This window comes from Crotalus tigris, unplaced genomic scaffold (genome assembly GCF_016545835.1).
Source record: "Crotalus tigris isolate CLP2741 ecotype Arizona unplaced genomic scaffold, ASM1654583v1 scf7180000021566.449902, whole genome shotgun sequence".
NCBI classification, from domain to species: domain Eukaryota; kingdom Metazoa; phylum Chordata; class Lepidosauria; order Squamata; family Viperidae; genus Crotalus; species Crotalus tigris.
Genome location: NW_024098568.1, coordinates 359,156 through 381,278, shown reverse-complemented (window position 1 = coordinate 381,278; position 22,123 = coordinate 359,156). Strand labels below are relative to the sequence as shown.

At 42.4% G+C, this 22,123-nt stretch overlaps 1 protein-coding gene across 6 annotated transcripts in view; it reads right to left on the bottom strand.

Annotated features, from left to right (window-relative positions):
• The window catches only part of SYNRG (synergin gamma), a 92,666-nt gene that overhangs the window by 31,216 nt on the left and 39,327 nt on the right, over positions 1 to 22,123 (bottom strand). For all 6 annotated transcript variants that reach the window (XM_039318817.1, XM_039318822.1, XM_039318818.1 and 3 more), the window contains 3 exons: positions 18,882 to 18,982; positions 17,007 to 17,069; positions 6,637 to 7,584 (listed from right to left, as the gene is read on the bottom strand). In XM_039318817.1, coding sequence (XP_039174751.1) covers positions 6,637 to 7,584; positions 17,007 to 17,069; positions 18,882 to 18,982 — 1,112 coding nt within the window. The remainder of the gene's footprint in view (positions 1 to 6,636; positions 7,585 to 17,006; positions 17,070 to 18,881; positions 18,983 to 22,123) is intronic.

The window sequence follows — 22,123 nt, the reverse complement described above, 5'->3', positions numbered from 1 at the left end:
CCCATTTTTCACAACCATTTCAGCATCTCCATGGACACAGGGTCAACATTCAAGTGCCTAGCAACTGGTTCATAGTTATGACGGTCGCAATGTCCCGGGGTCATGTGGTCACCTTTTACGACCTTCTGACCAGCAAAGCCAATGGGGAGGCCAGATTCACTTAACAGCTGTGTCACACTAACTTAACTGCAATAGAGCTTCTTTAGCATCAAAGAGGTGGGAGCTGATAATTTCGTTTACACAGGATAAGATGGGGAAGGAGGACATTTAAATGACTACAGTGTGATTAAGCTTTAAATTCTTAAGTATCACTTTAAAGAAAGCTCCCTCCTGTTGTTATTCATAGCATTTCCACTACTCCAAGTGTTTTTCTTATTTAATTAGCTTGTTTTCTAAGAGAGGAAAAGATGGGACAAGAAGACAGGGTCACAAGTAGTTGACCTACAGGGTGCATTCAGTGAGTGTTTGAAGTTACAAATGCAATGAAAAAAAAAAAAGATTTATGGCCATTTTGGAGACTTATGACCGTTGCAGCATCCTCGTGGTCACATGATCAAAATTTAGACGCTTGCCAACTGACTCATATTTATGATGGTGTCAGTGTCCCGGGGAATCATGTGATCCTCTTTTGCAACTTTTTGACAAGCAAAGTCAATGGGGAACCAGTTTCATTTAACAATTGTGTGACTAATTTAACAACTGCAGTGATTCACTTAACAACTGGAGCCAAAAAGGTCATACCATGGGGCAAAATTCACTTAACAACTGTCTTGCTTAGCAATGGAAATCTGGGGCTCAGTTGTGGTCGTAAGGGGAGGACTACCCATACAGAAAGAGAGAGGATTATCTGTATCCTATACAGATAGGAATCAATTGATGCTTCTGTCAAAATTTACTCTACTCCTTAAGAGTTAAGTAGCAAAAACAAAGGAAGTTCCACTAAGCTCTAAATAAAGTCAGCAATCAAAAATCATCTGCTAGATTAAATTCACCCTTCTTTGAAGGTAGAAAATGCATTCTTTGTTTTTAACATTTGGGAATTATACCATATAGCTCATCCTTGAATAAAGTAAGTACAGCTAGTCCTTGATTTACAACAGTTCACTTAGTGAGCATTCGAAGTTACAACAGCACTGATAAAAGTGACTTATGACTGGTTTTCACATGACCGTTGTGGCATCCCCGTGGTCATGTGATCAAAATTTGGACGCTTGGCAACTGGCATGGACTTATGACAGTTGAAATCCCAAGGTCACGTGATCCCCTTTTGCGACCTTCTGACAAGCAAAGTCAATGGGGAAGCCAGGTTCACTTAACAACCGTGTGACTAAGTTAACCACTGCAGGGATTCACTTAACAACTATGGCAAGGAAAATTATAAAATGGGGCAAAACTCACTTAACAATTGTCTCAATTAGCAACAGAAATTTTGGGCTCAATTGTGGGTTGTATGTCCAGGACTACCTACTATCTGGTACTATAAACACTATTTCAGAGAATTCTTCCTGCTACAAAGCTTTTGTTTTTGTTTCATTTAAATATTTTGTAAGCCACTTCTGCCTATTTATTAGCAAAAGGAAACAAAAGCCTCAACAAACAAACCCCCCCCCCCCAAAAGAGAGAATAGTAAATAAAAAGGCTATTTTCCACAAATGTTCCATTTCTTTCCATGTCTTCACATCTTCATCCTAGGCCAGGGGTAGGCATCCTTGGCTCTTTTATGACTCGTGGACTTCAACTCCCAGAATTCCTGAGCCAGCCATGCTGAGGAGAAAGGGAGAGGTTTCCAAGCTGAGCCATGCTGGCTCAGGAATTCTGGGAGTTGAAGTCCACGAGTCATAAAAGAGCCAAGGTTGCCTACCCCTGCCCTAGAGGATGTCATTTCCCACTTAGTTCTAGTAAAGCAGCCATCTTGCATGGTCATCAATAGTATAACAGGGTTGAAAGGGACCTTGGAGGTCTTCTAGTCCAACCCCCTGTTCAGGCAGGAAACCCTATACGATTTCAGACAAATATCAAACCCATTTTTGTTTGATCTTTTTCTGAACAGTCATAACTTCCATTCCTTATTCTAGCTCTGTTAACCACCAAAGACATTAATTAAGATAGATAGATAGATAGATAGATAGATAGATAGATAGATAGGTAGGAGAGAGAGAGAGAGAGAGAGAGAGAGAGAGAGAGAGAGAGAGAGAGAGAGACTTTTCATATAGAAGGGGATACAAGTGCTTTAAACTTTTTTTTTTCTTCTGATGATCAGAAATTTCTGGACTCAAAAAAGGGGGAAAAAAGGAAAAACCACACATGCTCAGACTTTCAAATTATGCCAAGATAAATATTTATTTAAACACAGCAGGACTTACAGATCACAAAAAGAGAATATTACAGGAGCTCAAAGGAAAATTGTCAGAACCAAAGCATGCAGATCAGTCTTTCACAGAAGAGAGATATCAAAGCGGTTTTGAAAAGGCACATTCACACAGGAAAATGTCAAGTTGAAATCAAAGCATCAGAGTGGAGGAAAAGAGACAGGCGGAAGGAAGATCTCTACCCCGATTCTGATTCGTAAAAAGGGTTTCTGATGCAAAAGGTTCTGCCAGTTTTGCAAACGAGGGCAAATTGAGTGATCCAGCCATTTAATCCCACTGCAATGTTTCAAAAAAGGGCCAATGAAGGCAAATCAGGGGAAGAGGGGCAAGAGACACACACCCCCAGCCCCAAGGCCAGACAATTCAATCAGACAGAACCGAGAAAAGGGCTAAAATTTGGCAGAAAAATAGCAACAGGTTGAAATTAACAAGCAGAAGAGGCGTAGAAGGTTAAAAGTTGGTCAGACTGTTAATTCCACAATCAATTCCACCTTCTGTTCACAGAATTAAAGAACAAAGTTTAAAGAGACAGTATCCCCTTGAAAGAGCTAGAAAAAAGTCTCTCTCCTCATTCCTGCTGTGTTAAGCCCGTTTAACCGAAGAGTAATTGATTTAAATATCCCTTTTTCTCCCCCCCCCCACCACCCAGACATCAATTTCTTCTAGTCCCCGGTAGCTTGCTTGCATAAATTCTCAGCGTGGAAAGATTAAAAGCTGGTTTTGTTTGCAATGCTAATACCAGATGATAAGAAGTCCTATGTAACTTAGGAACTCCTCTCTGAAACTGACAGAAAAGGGAATGGAAAAAGGGAATACTGTCCCTTTTTGACAATTCAGTTTACAGAAACAAGCAAAGAAAAAAGGAATCTACTTTCAATTAAAGTGGTAGAGATATAGGAAACATTACCAAATTCAGAATGTGAAACGTTTTATTTTCTGTCTCTCTACGTATATACTGTACATTATACAGCGTTAGGGCTGCGAGCGTTATTTCAGAAAAGGTGCTTTGCAGTACCTGTCTGCAACTCTTGAAAGCAGCTGGGAGTTTCTGAGAAAAGATGAAGCTGCTTTAAAGGGTGGAGACAGGTGTTCCATGCAGGGATCCTGTCTGATTCCTCTTTGGAATCAAATCTGCACCGCTCCACAGCTCTAATAGATACACAGAGAGAAAGAGGCAACAGGACAGAAAAATAGTCGATTTATCAAATAACAGTAGACAGAAAGCTCAAGGAAAGTTTAGGCAAGAAGGAATTTTGGAGTCAGAGCAGATGTCATTTAACTATCAGCATCTTAGGCAGTGTTTCTCATCCTTGGAAATTCTAAGCTGTGTGGAATTCAGTTCCCAGAATCCCTCAGCCATTAGCCCATGTTCCAGCCATTCACCTATGTTGGCTGGGGAATTCTGGGAATTGAAGTCCATGCCTCTTAGGAGTTGCCCAGGCTGAGAAATCCTGATCTAAGGGATCAAAAAGTAGCAGAGGACTCACCATTCCCTTTCCGCTTGGTGTAAATTTTTCTTACGCTTTAACTACATTTTATTGTTAAGTCTGCATCAAAAGGAAGCATGGAAAATGCTACCTAAGCTTGATTCCCAGCCAATAGTTAAAATACTTAGCTGTTAATCTTGGTTGGCATTAACTATTTCTTTGGTACCGCTGGGATGGCAAGCTGTGGATATGGGTTCTGGGATTTTGATTGAGGGAACAGAGAAGTCCATTTTTGATCCCTTAATCATGACTGGGAGATGGAAATATTAACCTTGAACAGGCCCTTGGCACCAGAAACTAGATAAATACTTGATTCTGGAAAATAAGGAATGGGGGGAAATCACTCTCTATAACAGTGTTTCTCAACCTTGACAATTTTAAGGCATGTGGACTTTAACTCCCAGAATTCCACAGCCAGCAATGCTGGCTGTGGAATTCTGGGAGTTGAAGTCCACATGCCTTAAAATTGTCAAGGTTGAGAAACACTGCTCTATAAAGTTTAGCATCAAAGCATAGTACTGACTTAAATCAATCTCAGGATCCAGATTGCATCTTTGGGTGCAAACTGAATGGCAATCATCAATCCTTGAATTGCTACGGACAATGAATTCATCAAACTATCACCAAGACAGATTAGAAAAATAGTAGGAAAAAAGTGCTTTTGAAAAAACTCAAAATTAAAAAAAAAAAAAATCTTTCAAGAACAACCACGGTAGGTACCAGACGACTGGACAACCCACCAGACCAGATCAAACATTTTAACCTACAAAAAAGGTTTAATTCTTCACAAAGCAAAATTTACTCCTGATATTTCAAACACCCTGTTAGAGAAATCCCCTTCTTCTAAAGCCAGCAAAGGGTTTGTTTCTATGTTCCCTACCTAAAAATAGAATATAAGATTACAGTACATTTACTTTTTCTCCTCCTTCACTTAACGATGTAGAAGTACATGGTTTCTGGAGCAATTGTTTCCTTGTCACCCATACTAATACTGATTAACTGTTGTTTTGTGTTGGAATATTGTGATTTTTTTCCCTGTGTTTTTGAAGGCCACAAAATTCAGTGATCCACTCTAGAAAAATTGGACCTTCCCCCCCCCCCAAAAAATCACTATCCCATGAGGTGATTAGTTTAATTGTTTGCAACTAAACTGGAGATAACCAATTCATTTTCTGTACGGTATCGTTCATTTCCTAAGGAAAACTAAAAGGAAGAAAATTCAATACAATAGTTTCTCAACCTTAGCAATTTTAAGATGCATGGACTTCAACTTCCAGAGTTCCTCAGCCAGCTATGCTGGCTGAGAAATTCTGGAAGTTGACGTCTACACATCTTAACTTTCCCAAGATTGAGAAACACTGCAACACAAGATTTGCTGGCCTTTTATTCCATTCAGGACAATTACAGAGGCATTAGTGTTGTTTGGGGTTCCGGTTGATGGGAGAGAGCAATCCACTACGACCCTCTCACCTATCATAATTTAGTACAGGTGAGAAAACCCAAAGAATTGGCCACACCCTTGTATTCCAGGTATCCAAGAGGACACTGATTTTCTGTGGGACCTTTCTGTGGGAGGATGGCTCCCAACCCACTAGCAGCTGATGCAAAAGGATCAATATTCACTAGAATAGTGATCTCAGTATTACGTTTTCCTAGATCAAAGTCTATTGTTTGCACCCTGAATCAGAAAGGCCATTAATGACTATATCAATGCCAGTATTGGGAATCTTTTTTGCTGACTGCATACCAGAATGAAAAAAAAAATGCCTTAATAGCACCATTCTGGGTTTACAACGCAGTCACAGTTGTCTCTGCGTGAACCCGGAATGTAAGAAAGCCATCGATCCACAGTAGGGGAAAATATCACAATTTCTAGCATTAAACACAGCTAGGGCCTGTTATTATTGCTAATTTCTTCCAGAATACACAGGGATGACAATCTAATGATCTGTGCAAATGTGAAATAGCAGCTATATTATTCAAAAGATATTCTGGTGCAGAAATTGCATGAGGCAGAATTTCAAGTGAGTACTGGCTGTATCTTCAACTGGGGTAGAATTAGGGATTGACCCTCCCCTCCCCGTACGCATTGCCTTAATCTGGTCAGACAGTACTTTAATACCTATGACTAGATTTAATACTGATTCAAAAGCATAACTTAAACTGGCCTTTAAAGTCCCAGTTACACTGACATTCTGATTGATTTAACCACTGGAATTAAGGTACTACTTTATTGGGATTAATGAAAAAGGAACTGGAGGCTGTTTTCATAGCTTAGAGAGACACACCCCTGCATAGGCCAGAACTGGTTAACTTCTTTCCAACCCTGGGATTTTTTTTTTAAAAAAAAAAATCTTCACAGCTGCAGGAAAATTCAAAGGACAGACCCCGTGCTTTGGAAAATGGGAATGTCCACACAATGGCATCAAATCCCTTTGCAATCAGTTAGTTAAACCCAAAGCAGCCTCTGACAGGTTCTGCTTCTGTCTTACACTATTAGTGACACAAGAGAAGAGTATTTTGCCTAAAACTGGGGCTGCTAAGAGGACATACTGTGTAGGACAGGATCTACCTCAAAAACCAGCTGATCTAGAAACTACATAGAAGGACACCAATTAATACTGCTTGATTAAGAGATGAGCAGCTAGCCCAAAATACAGATTCAGGATGCTTTTCCCATGGCAGGGTCAGTGCAGAATACTGAAATTCAGCTCATGAGACAACATTTTGGGACTTTTCCTGGAGCTGCTGTTACCAGAGCAATCTAACTAGTTCCTCACCTGCTGCTGGTGGATGTTGACCACTAACCGTTGGTAAATCCAGAGAGCTATCAGACAGGACATGCTTAAGGTCTCCTCCCACATCTGCCAGTTTCATGTCAAACTGGACAGAGAGGGCGTCTTCCGAATCCTCCTTGCCCACGCTGCTGCCACCAATGGATGGGAGGTCGAGAGACTTGACGGAAGCCGAGTCCTCCTTGGTGTGCTTGAAAGCGGCCAGTTTGTCGACGAGGGATTTTTCCGAGCTGGAGGAAAACTTGCTCGAGTGGAAATCAGCAAAATCGTCTTCGCTTTTCACCGAGGAAGGAGTGTGGTCTTTTAGTTCCTCAAATCCCAACCCAGGGCTGTCCAGAGACAGCTGCTTGAAGATGTCGTATTTGTTGGAAGCAGCAACGGGGCTCTGCCCGTTCTTGACGACACCGGCTAAGGAGCCAGCAGGGGGAACAGCGTTGGCGTCTTGCTTGAGGGCGCTGTGTTTATCATCCAGCTGCTGCTCCAGAGAGACGGCGCTGTTATTGAAAGCCATGAAGTCTGCAAATTCGTCCTGAGTGGGAGCCGGAGGACAACTCGACAACCCGCCAAAAAGGTTGAAGTTGGCAAAGTCGCTGGCCAGGGCCGAGCTGCTGCCTGGCATGGGCAGAGTGGCGGCGGCCGGTGTTGGGTGTGATGGTGTAGCAAAATTTGCTGGTTTGGGGGAACTGTACGCAGTTGGAAAGAGAGCAGGTTGGCTCTCTCCAGTTGAGGCTGAGGAGAACAGATCCAGGTCTGCCAAATTCAGAGAAGGCTTTGCTTGGGGTTGTTGTTTGGGCTGTAGAGAAAGGGAAGAGAAAGGGGAAGGAAAGGCTTTGTCCTTGCTCGGCGGTTCTAGTGGAGAGATGCTGTCCGCGGTCTTGAAGTCAGTGAAGCTGTCATCTGTTCCCGGGGACTTGAAATCTGCAAAGCTCTCGCCTGAAAAACAGAGGACAGCCAAGTCAATTGGATTTCATGAACATTTCAACCCAGGGGTCCCCAACCCCCGGTCCGTGGACCGGTACTGGTCCGCGGCATGCCAGCAACCGGTCCGCACAAACAAGCAAAGCCCCATCCTCAGGATGCAGGCTGCACACAAAACCACGCAATCTCCGGTCCTTGGAAAAACCTTTCTCCACAGATCCCTGGTGCCCAAAAGGTTGGGGACCTCTGTTTTAACAGGCTTCACCGAGCACCGTATCTGCTAATTCCCACCTGTTCAAAATGTCCAAGGGCGGGGGAAGTAATTTTATTTTGTCCACTTTCCATGTTACTTCTTCTCAAAGATTCAAGGTGAATAATCTTTTAATGTTTTCCCAAAAAAAGCATAAATAAAAGATAATAAGCACAAATGAGGTTAAGTTAAGGATTTGAATGTTTTGTTGATTCCAAGGCAAATGTAGGGGAAAGAGTGGCAGAACTTGGGGGCGGAGTTAAAAGAGGGATCAGTCTAGAATCCCTACGTAGCCAAGGTCCACCGCTCTTATCTAACTCTAACTAGGTTAGTTGAGAAGATTTCTATGCATGGGTATGAAGACTAATGAAAGAGAATATTTGTAGCTCAGGGCAGGCATAAGGGGTCCTTGGCGCTCTCTGAGCTTGTTTTCTTGCAGACGTTTCATTACCCAAATTAGGTAACATCATCAGTGCTAGCAAGAAAACAAGCCAGCTTAGAGAGCACCAAAGGCACGAAGAGCAATAAATCAGTGTAACTGGACCTTCAGGTGTGGACCTGATTTTTTGTCCTTGACCAGAAAATATATAAAATATGTACGTATGGACTGTCTCCTCTTTTGGTAGCCAGGCAGAGCACTTAACATTACGTTACTGTTGTCCGCTGTGGACCAAGCTACGACTGGACCTTTTAAAAATTATTTCTGCCATATATGGACTGCTCCAATCTTCTATCATAATTCTGGGTAGCTGACAATACAGCAATAAAGAATAAAAGATTAAAAACGAAGATTATACTGCCAAAAAAGTGAACGTCTTGGAAAAAAATCAGCGTCCCTTCAAAAGACCAAAACATCAGACACTAAAACAAACCTGGGATTAGAGGCAGATTTTAATGGTTTGTTTCAATAGGACGTCAACGGGAGCCATACGGACTTCCGGGAGGTGGATGGCATTACAGAGAGCAGAGGGCATGAGAGGTGAATCCCATTTCCTTGGTCTCACCAGATGACGTTGTTTAAGCAGTGGGACCGGGAGCACACCAAGCTTGGTCAGAATGCGTGGCACAGGCAGAAACTATGGGGGACAAGCGTTCCCTCTGTCACATACAGCCTTTTATGTAATAACTAGCACCTTCTAACACAGGAATGTCAAACTCGCAACATCACGTGACGTGTCACAACATATTGTTGGCATTGCTGGCAATGGGTTGGGCCAGTTTCTCTATGATGCATTCGGCAATTTGACACCCTTATTCTAACAGAAGAGAATATTTATAGCTCAGAGTTGAGCTGTGGAGTCCTTGCTGCTGTCTGAGCTTGGTGGTTATCTTGCAGATATTTCATTACCCTTGCACTGACGGTATTAGCTAGTTGGGTAATGAGACGTCTGCAAGAAAACCACCAAGCTCAGAGAGCAGCAAGGCGTCCACAATTAGCACCACGAATGCACTCAGGAGCCTATTGTCAATCGGCACAGTTCACAAAGCGGAGGTGTTACATGCCCATAACTGCCTGCGCCCATAACTTCCTGTTTTGGATGATGGTGACTTTTTCCAGAATGCTGCAGCGTGAGTCTGTTTGCTAACTCAGAAACCCACAAAACTACGTTTTTGACTCAAGGAGTTTCTGAGGGACATAAGAATTTGGGAAGCCTTCTGAAGTCCCTAGGGCAATAATGGCGAACCTTTTAGAGACCGAGTGCCCAAAAACTGGCCTCGCCCCTGCCCCACCCCCGCTCCAGCCCTACCCCACCTGCCCGCAGGGCCACTCACTGCCTCCAGGGCCTGCTGCAGATCGCCCAGGCAGCCCAGCAGCGCCATGGTGGCCACGCTCTCTGTCTGTACCCTGCAGCATCAACTGTGCACGATGGGGCGTGAGGGCAGAGTCTTGTCTACGCTTGCCTGGTTGCCGTGTCCTTGGCTGCGCTGCTCTGCGTGGGCCATGCTCGGGGGTGACTCTCCTCCAGGGGGGCTGCTGGTGAGGAGGGGGTCGCGGGGGGAGGCAAGGCTGGGACAACGGCACGAGTCTTGCTCCGAGTGCCGCCTCTGGCACACATGCCATAGGTTTGCCACCACTGCCCTAGGGTGCAAGTTTCTCACCATTATGGTGAAAGAAATGAGTGCATTATTTGGGGCTGGAATATTCTCATGGCACTCATTCCTTTTGAGAGTTCTAGTCCCACCTTAGGCATGAAAGCTCACTAGGTGACTTTGGGCCAATCACCAGAAGTTCTAGTCCTGCCTTAGGCATGAAAGATCTCTGGGTGACCCTGGGCCAACCATTCTCTCTCAGCCCAACCCACCTCACAGGGTTGTTGTGGGGAAAATAGGAGGAGGAAGGCGTGTTGAATAGGTTCACTGCCTTAAGTTATTTGTAAAGAAAAATAAAGGCGGGATACAAATGCATACATAAAAATAAATGGGGTCACTAAGACTCTACACTGATTGGATGGCACATCATTACAACTAATCACACATGACTTCCGGTTCCGGTTCGCGGTGAGTCCGGTCGTATCTGGAGACTTGTCTCTACACTGGCTGGGTTTTTATTTGCCGGGTAGACCCCTTGTGGGTCAAAAGTTGCTCTGGAGGGGCGACCACCGAGGAGGAGGCTTGCTGGAGACTGCGGGAAGGCAGCGGCTTCTCTCGTGTCTCCAGCTATTTCCTGAGGGCTGACGGAGCAAAAGATCGTCCTGTAAGATGGCCGATTACCCTGCTGCACCAGCCAAAAGTCACAGCAACATCTAAGCATGAATAAACCCACCGCGGATGATCTGGGTGAGACCCTTCTCCTCCTCTCTTCACCCTACTTTGTTCTTTTTTTTGCCTGTAAAAGCTCTGTTGGAATCATTTCCCCGTCTTGAAAAAGCAGCTTTGGTATGTGTGGGAAGAAAGGCGCTGAACAAAAAGGTTAAAATAATTTTTTTTAAAGACTACACTTTATTCTTATCTACTTTGGGGTATATAAAAATCTTTTTTTTAAAAGCTCCTACTATCATATTATACTGGAAGATTGTTTCTTTTTCCACCTTTTTCTCTAAAAGATAGAAAAAGGGGAAAAATGGTGTCTGGAAAAGATTTTTTTTAACCTATTGAGGACATCTACTGGCGAAAAGTTAATATTGCAACTGCTGGTTACTGTTTGGAGATGAGATGGACTTGGCCTTCAAATTACTTTGATAATAAGATAAGCGGATGCAGCTGTGGGAACTGTGGGGGTGGATACTGCTTTACTTTTATTGAATACAGCCTCCACTAAAGAAAAAAAGGGACTCTCTTCAATTATTATTAAAATGGAGAAATCTTATTCACAATTACAACTAATCACACATGAATGGTTAGTTTAAAATGGAATATTTACTCAACTTCTTCAAATTTGGCTTAACCCATTCACCAGCAGGACGTAAAAACATCGAAATAGCCAAGAACGTACTTTAAATTCAACCCAATTCAATTCAATTTAAGATTTGTTCTTTATGTCTCTTATCTACTCAGCTACAGCCACATCCAGAGGCAAGCACACACTTCATTTTTGATAAAATATTCAAATGACCATCACCAAAGCAAAAATTAAAAAAAAAAACGACACCCAAAACACCCAGTCGAGTCAGTTTCCCAAATGCTGCAGTAGCGAAACCAACAGATCAGTCTTTGAGACCGATGTAAATTCTGACCAGTTGGGAGATTTTAGGGAGACTCCTTGATTCTCTCCTCAAAAGTGGTGCAAGTATCACCTTTACCAGAAGGCCATTTGTGAAACTGACAGTACCGCAGACCAAGAAATGGGCACAGCAAAACTTGACTTACAGATGGGTTGCAAGCTTTTCCGTTAGAAATGTAAGCTGGTGAAAGGGTTAAAAGTGACAAAAAACACAGTTCAAAACCAACTTGCCTCTTCGGTCTGAAAATGAAATACAGGTAGTCCTTGATTTACAATTATTTGCTTAGTGACCGTTTGAAGTTACAACGGCACTGAAAAAAGCAACTTATGACCGTTTTTTACACTTAGGATTGCTGCAGCGCCCCCCTGGCCTCATGATCTAAATTTGGACGCTTGACAACTAGCTCATATTTTAGGAGGTTGCAGTGTCCCAGGGTCACCTTTTGTGACCTTCTGACAAGCGAAGTCAATGGGGAATTCAGATTCACTTTACAACCGTGTTACTAACTTAACAACTGCAGTGATTCCCTTAGCAACGGTGGCAGGAAAGGTCGTAAAAGGGGGCAAAACTCAATGAACAATTGTCTCACCCTTAGAAACAGAAATCTTGGGCTCAGTTGTGGTTGAGAGTCGAGAATTGCCTGTATTGGACTGGCTTCAACCTGGCTGAAAAACTTTTGAACTCACTGAGTTAAGTGTATAGATATCCAGCAAACCCATCACGCCTAACATGTTAACATTATTCACAGCATAAAAACAGCAATTTCAGTGACGATGAGTCAATGAGGATACTCTTGCCCTATTTTCAAGGATATTGTTCCCCCCACCTTTCTATAATTATGTTGAAATCAAATATGGATGCAATCTTTGGGGAGTGGGTGGATGGTCCTCACTTTTTTATAATATTTTTAAACCCCTCCATGATCCATTGGGACATGGCGGGAATAAAAGGGTTCATGCCCTAGCAGAGGCTTAAAAACCTATTTTAGCCCTAATTTGAGAGGTATGTGTGTGTATGTATGTTTGTGTGTGTGTGAAAATAAGAAGATAAATGGGCTGCTAAATGTTAATGGGGCAAGCCCTGGAGAATGCATTCCCATGCTACAAAGTCATCAGATAGTAGAACGCAAAGGTTTTTTTTTTCTTTCTTATTTATCACCTTGCATGCGATAAGTGGTCCTATCAATTTGATAAATAAAAAACTTTCTTTCTTTTTCTTTCTTTTTTCTTTCCTTTCTTTTTTCTTTTTCTTCTTTTCCTTCCTTCCTTTTTTCCTTCCTCTTTCTTTCTTTCTTTCTTTTTTCTTTCTTTCCTTTCTTTGTTCTTTTTCTTTCTTTTTTCCTTCTTTCCTTCCTTCCTTCCTTCCTTCTTTCCTTCCTTCCTTTTTTCCTCCCTCCCTCCCTCCCTCCCTCCCTCCCTCTTTCTTTCTTTTTTTCTTTCTTTCTTTCTTTCTTTCTTTCTTTCTTTCTTTCTTTCTTTCTTTCTTTCTTTCTTTCTTTCTTTCTTTCTTTCTTTCTTCATCATATGATTCACTTGCTACAATATTTTGTGCTTATTATGCTAAGATTGTAGCAGGGCTATGTTACAGCTGAACTGGCTGTGAACCCAAGATTAAAAATGCATCTCTCCCAATCTGGAAATATATAAAGCAAGCTGGCTGCATCAAACTAACCTCAGCTCAGAGTTTGTTAGTCATGGGATGGCTGCCAACCCTCTTCTAAAACCGCAAACAAACAAACACACACACAAACACAGGCAGAAAAACCATGCCATGAAGAAGAAATTGATTTTGATGACAGAAATTCCATCTTTCTCAGAATATGCAAGCTACTTAGCCTCGTAAACTTTATGCAGATTTCCTTTATTATTATCTGCTTTAAAAGGACCTCTCATTTCTTGCTGGTACATAAGTAACAATAAAGGGAGATGGGAGAGGCACTTTGGAGAGTAAGATTGGTGGCAAATGAATGAATGAACGAATGAATGAAGTTGCGTCTCTCTTTGGTGTTTCTCCATAACTTAGCAATAGCAATAGCATTAGACAGCGGCAGGCAAGCGCGCGGGAAGCTCCATTTGTACAAGGGGCAGGTGCACGAACCCGCCCCTTGCGCAACATGAAGCTGTGAGCAAGCGAGCCCACGCCTGCTGCTTGCACAAAGCCATCCCCTCTCCCCTCCCCACCGGTCCGCAAAGGCGGAAAAGTTACAGACCCCTGCTTTAGCGCACTCTCTGAGCAGCTTACATTGTCAGCATATTTCCTTCAACAATCAGAGTCTTCGTTTTACTGATCTCGGAAGGATGGAAGACTGAATCGACCTTGAGCCCCATCAAGATCGAATTCCTGGCTGTGGCAGTTTGCCTGCAATACTGCATTCTAACCAGCTCTTGCATTTAAAGAGAGGCTGTTTATACAGGTAGTCCTCGACTTACAACAGTTCGTTAGTGACCGCTCAAAGTTACAACAGCACTGAAAAATGTGACTTATGATCGTTTTTCATAGTTATGACCTTTGCAGCATCCCCATGATCATGTGATCAAAGTTTGGATGCCTGGCTGACTCATATTTATGACCGTTGCTGTGTCCCAGGGTCATGTGATCCCCTTTTGCGACCTTCTGACAAGCAAAGTCAATGGGAAAGCCAGTCACTTAACAGCTGGGTTACTGACTTATCAACTGCAGTGATTCATTTAACAAGTATGGCAAGAAAAGTCATAAAATGGGGCAAAACTCACTTAACAAATGTCTCAGTTAACAGAAATTCTGGACTCAATTGTGGTCGTAAGTCAAGGACTGCCTGTACTTACGGAAACTGCAGTATTTAAGCCAGAGGATAGATTAGTATTCTGCAGTATTTTAGGCACATTCCAAAAAACTGAAATTGACCTGAAACACCTCCCCTTATGTTCTGCCCTGCAGAAAAAATAGCTTTTTCCTCTCAATGACTCAGCTTAACATCATCATAAGCTGCACAGGTGTTTATTCTGACTCAGGGTCTCATAATGGGATAGACATTTTGTCCCCTTTTAATTGAGAATAACAGGCTTTGAGATTTGGGACCTTCTGGATACAATTCTTCTATGTTACCAACTCCAGAAACTGCTTCATCAATCAAAAACAGTACTTGATGTTTTTCTCTCATTCTATTTCATTATTTTTCATTTGTATTGCAACCTTGTCCTTTGGGTGCAAATCATGAAGGATGGTATATGAATGTCCTAAATCAAGAAATAAATTACTTTCCCTAACAGATGCACTCTTTTTTTTTTCCAATCCAGGTAATAGGAATTGAAAGAACTAAATTGGGAATTTCTGTATACAAATCAAAAAATGTTAACATTGTTCTATTTTTATACACTGCGGCTATATCTCATCCAATCTCCTTGGAGATTGGGGCAACGTATGTGGCCTTTATGTCCCATTGCATTATTATTTCTTCACAATTTAGCAACGTAGGTTGAGAAATAATCACCAGTCTCAGATAATCCAATGAGATTCCAAGTCAAGTGGAGTCTAGATTTGATCTTTTAACTTTTTCTGGCTTTAATCTGACATATCGCTGTACTAAAGGGGCCTTCAATAGCTTTCCAGACCTTTCCCAGTAACTCGGCCATTTTAAACTGGAGATGCTGAAGCTCAATACACATTGTCTAGCTGCAGTTAATTACAGGTACAAGTAGTCCTGCATCCACACAGGGACAGGTTTTTCAGAGTAGACCTTGTTTTGGAGTATCCCTTCCCACCAGAGACTTGTGGTTGGGGGGAATTCTGGGTGTTGAAGTCCACAGGTCTTAAAGTTGCCAAAGTTGAACACTCCTGATTTAGACTGACAGGCACTCTAGAAAGAGTACAGAGAAGAGCAACAAAGATGATCAGGGGACTGGAGGCTAAAACATATAAGGAACAGTTGCTGGAATTGGGAGTGCCTAGTTCAGGGGTAGGCAACCGTGGCTCTTTTATGACTCGTGGACTTCAACTCCCAGAATTCCTGAGCCAGCATAGCTCAGCTTGGAAACCTCTCCCTTTCCCCTCAGAATGGCTGGCTCAGGAATTCTGGGAGTTGAAGTCCACGAGTCATAAAAGAGCCAAGGTTGCCTACCCCTGGTCTAGTTTAATGAAGAGAAGGACGAGGGATGACATGATAGCAGTCTTCCAATATCTCAGGGGCTGTCCCAAAGAAGAGGGAGTCAAGCTATTCTCCAAGGCGCCTAGAAGCAGGACAAGAAGCAACGGATAGAAAACAGGCAAAGAGAGAAGCAACCTGGAACTAAGGAGAAATTTCCGGACAGTGAGAACAATTAACCAGTGGAACAACCTGCCTCCAGAAGCGGTGAATGCTCCAACACTGGAAGTGGTATAGGGTTTCCTGCCTGAGCGGGGGGTTGGACTAGATGACCTCCACGGTCCCTTCCAACTTTATTATTACTACTGCTGCTGCTGCTACTACTACTACTACTACTACTACTCTAGTTGTTCTGACATGAAGGAATAGTGTTTTGACCTGGAAGATATTGGAGGAGCTTCTCTAGAGAGAAATATAAATACTTTAAATAACTAAATAAAGTTGCTTTAGGAAGCGCCTGTTTTTGTTGACGGCATAGAGGTAGTTCTCGACTTACAGTCATTTGCCTAGCAACCATGAACAGTTATAACGACACTAAAACAAATGACTTATGACTGGACCTTGCACTAACCTATCATAGCATCCCCACTGTCACATGATCAAAATCTGGATGATTGTCCACTGGCATGTATTTACAATAGTTGCAGCATCCCACAGTCGTGTGGTTGTCATTTGCAACCTTCCCAGCTGGCTTCCAACAAGCAAAGTCAAAGGGGGAAGCTAGATTTTCTTAATGATCCCTTGATTCTCTTAACAACTGCAGTGATTCAATAGAATAGAATAGAACATAACAGAATAGAACGGAACGGAACAGAATGGAAGGGAATAGAATAATGATAAAATAGAATAATGATAGACTAGACTAGAATAATGATAGAATAGAATAGAATGGAATGGAATGGAACGGAACGGAATAATGATAAAATAGAATAATGATAGACTAGACTAGACTATAATGATAGAATAGAATAGAATAGAATAGAATAGAATAGAATAGAATAGAATAGAATAGAATAGAATAGAGTAGAGTAGAGTAGGGTAGGGTAGGGTAGGGTGGGGTAGGGTAGGGTAGGATAAGAGCTGGAAGGGACCTTAGAGGTCTTTTAGTCCAGCCCCCTGCTCAAGCAGAACTATACCATCTCAGACAGGTGAATGTCTAGTCTCTTTTCACAACAACCATGGCAAAAAAGGTCATAAATTTGGCCACAATTCACTTAACAAACACCTTGCTTAGCAGTGGGAATTCTGGTCGTAATTGTGGTCGTAAAGCGAGGACTACCTTTACCTCCAGTGAAACCCTTTATCTTCTAGGATCTCCAGCAGACCCAAATTTAACCAATGACAGAGACCATTAGAAAGCCCAAGGAAGGCTGATTTTGAAGGTTCTGCATTGGGCAAAACTTACCTACAGATTTACTCTCCAACGGCTGCTCCAGTTCTCGAAAAGCACTGTATTTATCTCCATAACCTACAATGTATATTTTTTTAAAAAAGAGAATGTCATTAAAATTTTGATGAGCGCCACAAAGTTACTGTTCTGTAGTAGCCTGCGGCCAATATTTTATTATTTATTCAATCATTATGCCATCCATCTCCCCTACAAGGCGACTCTGGACTGGAGGGTTTTGAAGGTTTTACAAGAGCCAGTTCTGATAAGAGCAGACTGCCTCAATCCAAATTAGTCAAGTTATCAAAATGAATTTTTAATTGTCCCTTTTGAATATGAGAAAAGCGGAAGGGAAAAACATCAAATTTACAAAGGTAACTTTAAAAAAACCCCCATTCTTCAAGTAACTGCCAACTTTGAAAATGAGCGTAGCTGCAGCCATTTTCCCTACTTATTTTCAGTTGACACATAGCACGGAGGGAGGGGGGTTTACCAGGCGCTTCACTAGACTAAACGGATTTTCTTCCGTGGGAACCAAGGTCATCGGTTTGGTTGGGCTGGGCATTTTATGAAAAGCCCAAGAAGATCTATTGGGGAACATAGTAACTTGCATAGCTGTAGGGGTGGGATTTCTTAACTTTGTATTGGGGATTGTTACGTGTCTATTTGTCAAGGTTCTGACTAACGAAAACACTTCAAAGAACTTTCAGGCATTGTTTATCCTAAAAAGTCTTTAATCATGAAACAAAGTGTGGGCACAGCATAGTGGATGCCAAGATCTGAATTCCCCTCCCCTGAGCGCATAATATTCAAACATAATTCCCTCCTCTAATTTGCAGTCATAAATCACGTTCTCCAATCAGTTTGAAGGGCAAAGTTTTCCTTCAGGTCTGTAGCCTGTGGTTTCTTATCTTAACTAATCCCCACACACATTCTTTCCCTCCCAGCATCATCCAATTTAACTCTAAAAGTACCACACAGCTTATACCAGTGATGGCGAACCTATGGCACACGTGCCAGAGGCAGCACTCAGAGCCTTTTCTATGGGCATGTGCGCCATGCCCTGGAGATGGCAACCGTCCCTCTTCAACCAGCCACCCGCTAACTCGCTGAGGTCCCACATGGCCGGATGAATCCCAGCATAGCTGGTTTCCCTCCCCCCTGTCCCATCCCTCCTGGCCTCGCATGCTCTCCTTTTTCCAGGCACGACCCACTACATCTATGCTTCTCTGAACTGCTGGCGGCGGGCTGCGGAGCCCCAGAGTGTGCCAGTCGAGGGGCCGGCAGGCTGTGGCTGCTGACGGACAGTTGGCCCCCATGCGCTTGCTGGCCTCTGTGTGTGTGTGGGCCGATGGTGTCAGGCAGCAGCCGCCCCAGCCCCTGCCCTGCCCTATGGCAATGGCATCCCTGTTCTGCCTCACCTTGCCTTGCCTCACCCCACAGGATGAGCCTCCTGCCCACCGCCCCACCTGCCAGAGACCACCTGGATCTCCCCCAACCTTGCCCAGCCCCTACAGGCATCCCTCCCCATGAGCAACATTGAGGTGACCATGCCCACCTTGGCCACACCCACCCAGTCTGGCATGACCACCATAGCCACACCCACCCAGTGGGCCATGCCCACCTGGCACCCGGCGATAAATAAGTGGGGTTTTGGGTTGCAGTTTGGGCACTCGGTCTCTAAAAGGTTCGCCATCACTGGCTTATACAGAGAGTGGCTGCCTCTTCATATTTTGTCAAAGCAAGAACATCCAATGTTAGTAGCGTTGACACTATTCAGACTTGGTTTCACTTTTGACCTGCCGATACTTTGTATCAATAAACATGTTCTCTGAGGAATTTCCAAGCCTCAGAGTTCTGCTTTATTTGTCTCTGACAGAACCAGGACAGTACCTTCAGCAGGCTTGTCAGATGCAATCCCTTTAAAGACAGCATATTTATCCACAGCAGGTGTCACTTTGGGACCTGAAAGGGGTATCAGCATTGAAGGAGCACTAAAGAAAGGAAAAAAAGAGAAGTCAGTGCCTAATGGGAAAAGGAGGGATATTAGATACAGGTAGCCCTTCACCTTTAACCATTCATTGAGTAACTGTTCGAAGTTACGACAACTCTGAAAATAGGACATGACCATTTTTTTCACACTTACGGCCCACTGCAGTATCTCCACGGTCACGTCATCAAAATCCACCCGCTTGGCAACCGGTTCATATTTATGACGGTTGCAGTGTCCCAGGGTCAAGCGATCACTTTTTTTGCGACCTTCTAACAAGCAAAGTCAATGGGGAAGCCAGATTCACTTAACAACTGTGTAATCAACTTAACAACTGCAGTGATTCCCTCAACAACTGTGAGGGAAGAAAGTTTGTAAAATGGGGCAAAGCTCAACTGCCTTGCTTAGCAACAGAAATTTTGTGCTCAATTGTGGTCGTAAGTCAAGGACCACCTATATTGGGATAGATATGGGGTAATAATAATAATAATAATAATAGTAATATAGAAAAAAATCATGATCAAGATCAATTCCGGTCACGGAACAATTTTACTCAGAATAAAATATGGGATATGGATGTTTCAGACATATATCAGAATGAAGGAAGTCACAAGGAACAAATATGTCCCAATGCCTGCCAATCTTTATATTAAACATTCTCTGAAAATATTTTTGGAATAACTGATTATAATATGGAAAATCAGTTTACCACCTACAAACATTCTGTCACGAAATTACAGCCCTTTTCTTAAGTGGTGTATTTTAACTTTTAAAAAGGGGCCTGCGTCTTAATGCACAAGAAGGCACAGAGTTACTGAATAACAGAATAACAAAGTTGAGAGGGACCTTGGAGGTCTTCTAGTCCAACCCCCTGCTCAAGCAGGAAACCCTGTACAATTTGAGATAAGTGGCTGCCCAATCTCTTCTTAAAAACCTCCAGTGTTGGAGCATCACAACTTCAGGAAACAAATCGTTTCACTGATTAATTGTGGAATATTGGTAGTCCTCAACTTACGACCACAACTGACACCAAAATTTGTGTTGTTAAGTAAGAACTCAGTCTCCTGGTGATTGGCCCAAAGTTACCCTCCCACTTTCATGCCTAAGGCAGTTTTGCCCCATTTTATGAGCTCTGTTGTCACAGTTGTTAAGTGAATCACTACAGTTGTTAAATTAGAAACAAAATTAAGTGATTCTGGCTTCCCCATTGAATTTGCTTGTCAGAAGGTCACAAAAGGTGATCATATGACCATAGGATATGGCAACCGTCATAAATATGAACCAGTTGCCAAGCATCTGAATTTTGATCACGTGACCATGGGAACGCTGCAACTGTCATAAGTGTGAAAAACATTCATTGTAGCTTTGCATGGTCACTAAATGAACTGTTGTAAGTCAAGGACTACATATACTGGAGTTACTAGAAGTTACTGGAAAGAGCACAAAGAGGTTTTCTGTCTGGGGGGGGGGAACTGATACTAGAAGGGGGGCTGCTGCAACCACTTCTAGCATCCCTTCCTTCCACAATATTCCTTTTCTCCCACGTTTTTTGTGGAATGTGGAAAAGAAATTATGCCAATGATTTAAGGACTCTCTGCTTGATCCACAGCATGACAACCTTCCAAAAATAGCACACCCCACAATTAAATTTGGCATGGAGGGAGAAGCGAACAAAAGAAACACCAAGTTTGAAAATGAACAATAATCAAGCTGGTTAAAGAGTGAAAAATAAAACAAAACCAAAAAAAAGTTCCCTCAGTGAATTTTTATGGGGGGAGGCAACTTGATAATGGCTCATATGCTGCCAACTGATCCATTCTAAGCTCTTCTCTCATTTCTTTCGCGCTCAAATGACTGAGAGCAGAGCTATTTTTCAAGGGCTGAAAAACATTTATTTGTATCCTTTTATTAGTTTTTATAACTCAAGGTGGTGAACAAATACCCCTTCCTTCTATTTTTTCTAGAACAATCCTGTGAGGTGAGTTGGGCTGAGAGAGAGTGATTGGCCTAAAGTCACCCAGCCCCTTTTCATGGCTAAGGTGGAACTAGAATTCACTGTCTCCTGGTGATTGGCCTAAAGTCACCCAGCTGGCTTTCAAGCCTAAGGTGAGACTAGAACTCATCAACTTCTGGTGATTGGCCCAAAGTCACCCAGCCGGCTTTCGTGCCTAAGGCAGGATTAGAACTCACCTTCTCCTAATTTTTAGCCTGGTGCCTTAACCACTAGACCAATTAGTACGTTCAGAAGTCATTCTCTGCTTGCGTTCCTACTTGATTTATATAATTTCCTTAGAGAAAATCCTTTGCCTTTAATTCCTCTTTCCTTTCCATTTAGGTTTTCTTTCACCTCTGCATTTTAATTTTTTTTAACTTTCCTACGTTCCTTCACACACCTTTTCTCTCTATTTTACCCACCCATCTTTTCCCTTCATCCTTTAGCTGCGTCTGATGATCATCTCTCAATTTAATAATGGAGGATAGGAATATGCTTTAAGGGCTCACTTTTAAACTGGATAAATTAGAAATAATACCACTTCCTTAATAAGGATGGCTCTTTCTGATCTCTAGGTTTTCTACCCTTGGTTCAATAATCAGTGTGATGCCTAAATCTGAGAGTGGCTTACAGAAATGCCAATCCCTTAAACTTTTCCCATATAAAGGGAATTGTGCAAATATAAAAAGAGCAGATTTACACTCAGCAAGATATTCAAAAAACAAAACAAAACAAACAAACAAAAAACCAGGTGAACTCCCCCTTGCAGGAAAGAGTAAAAATAAAGCATAATTTTGCATGGTGCCTGTTTATCTTTCATGGAGGGGATTGCAAATTAGAGTCATCCTTGGTTAAAAAAAATCTTAGATCAGCAATCCTGGGTTGTTTTAAAATCCATACATATTCCATACATTGAAAAATAATAATTCTAAAAGAGAAAGGTGTCTTCAAAAATTAAGGATGAAATGTGCTTATGTTCACCCAAACACAATAGATACCACTATAAAAAGACACTGCTTTCCTATGAGATTAAAAGGAAACATTTTGGCTCACATAGGTCTGGCTAGTTAGAGATTTCACTTTTCTGTTAAAAATACATTTTTAAAGGCTTGCAGTCCAATGAACTGAGTCTCCTTTTAAGCTGAACTCCTT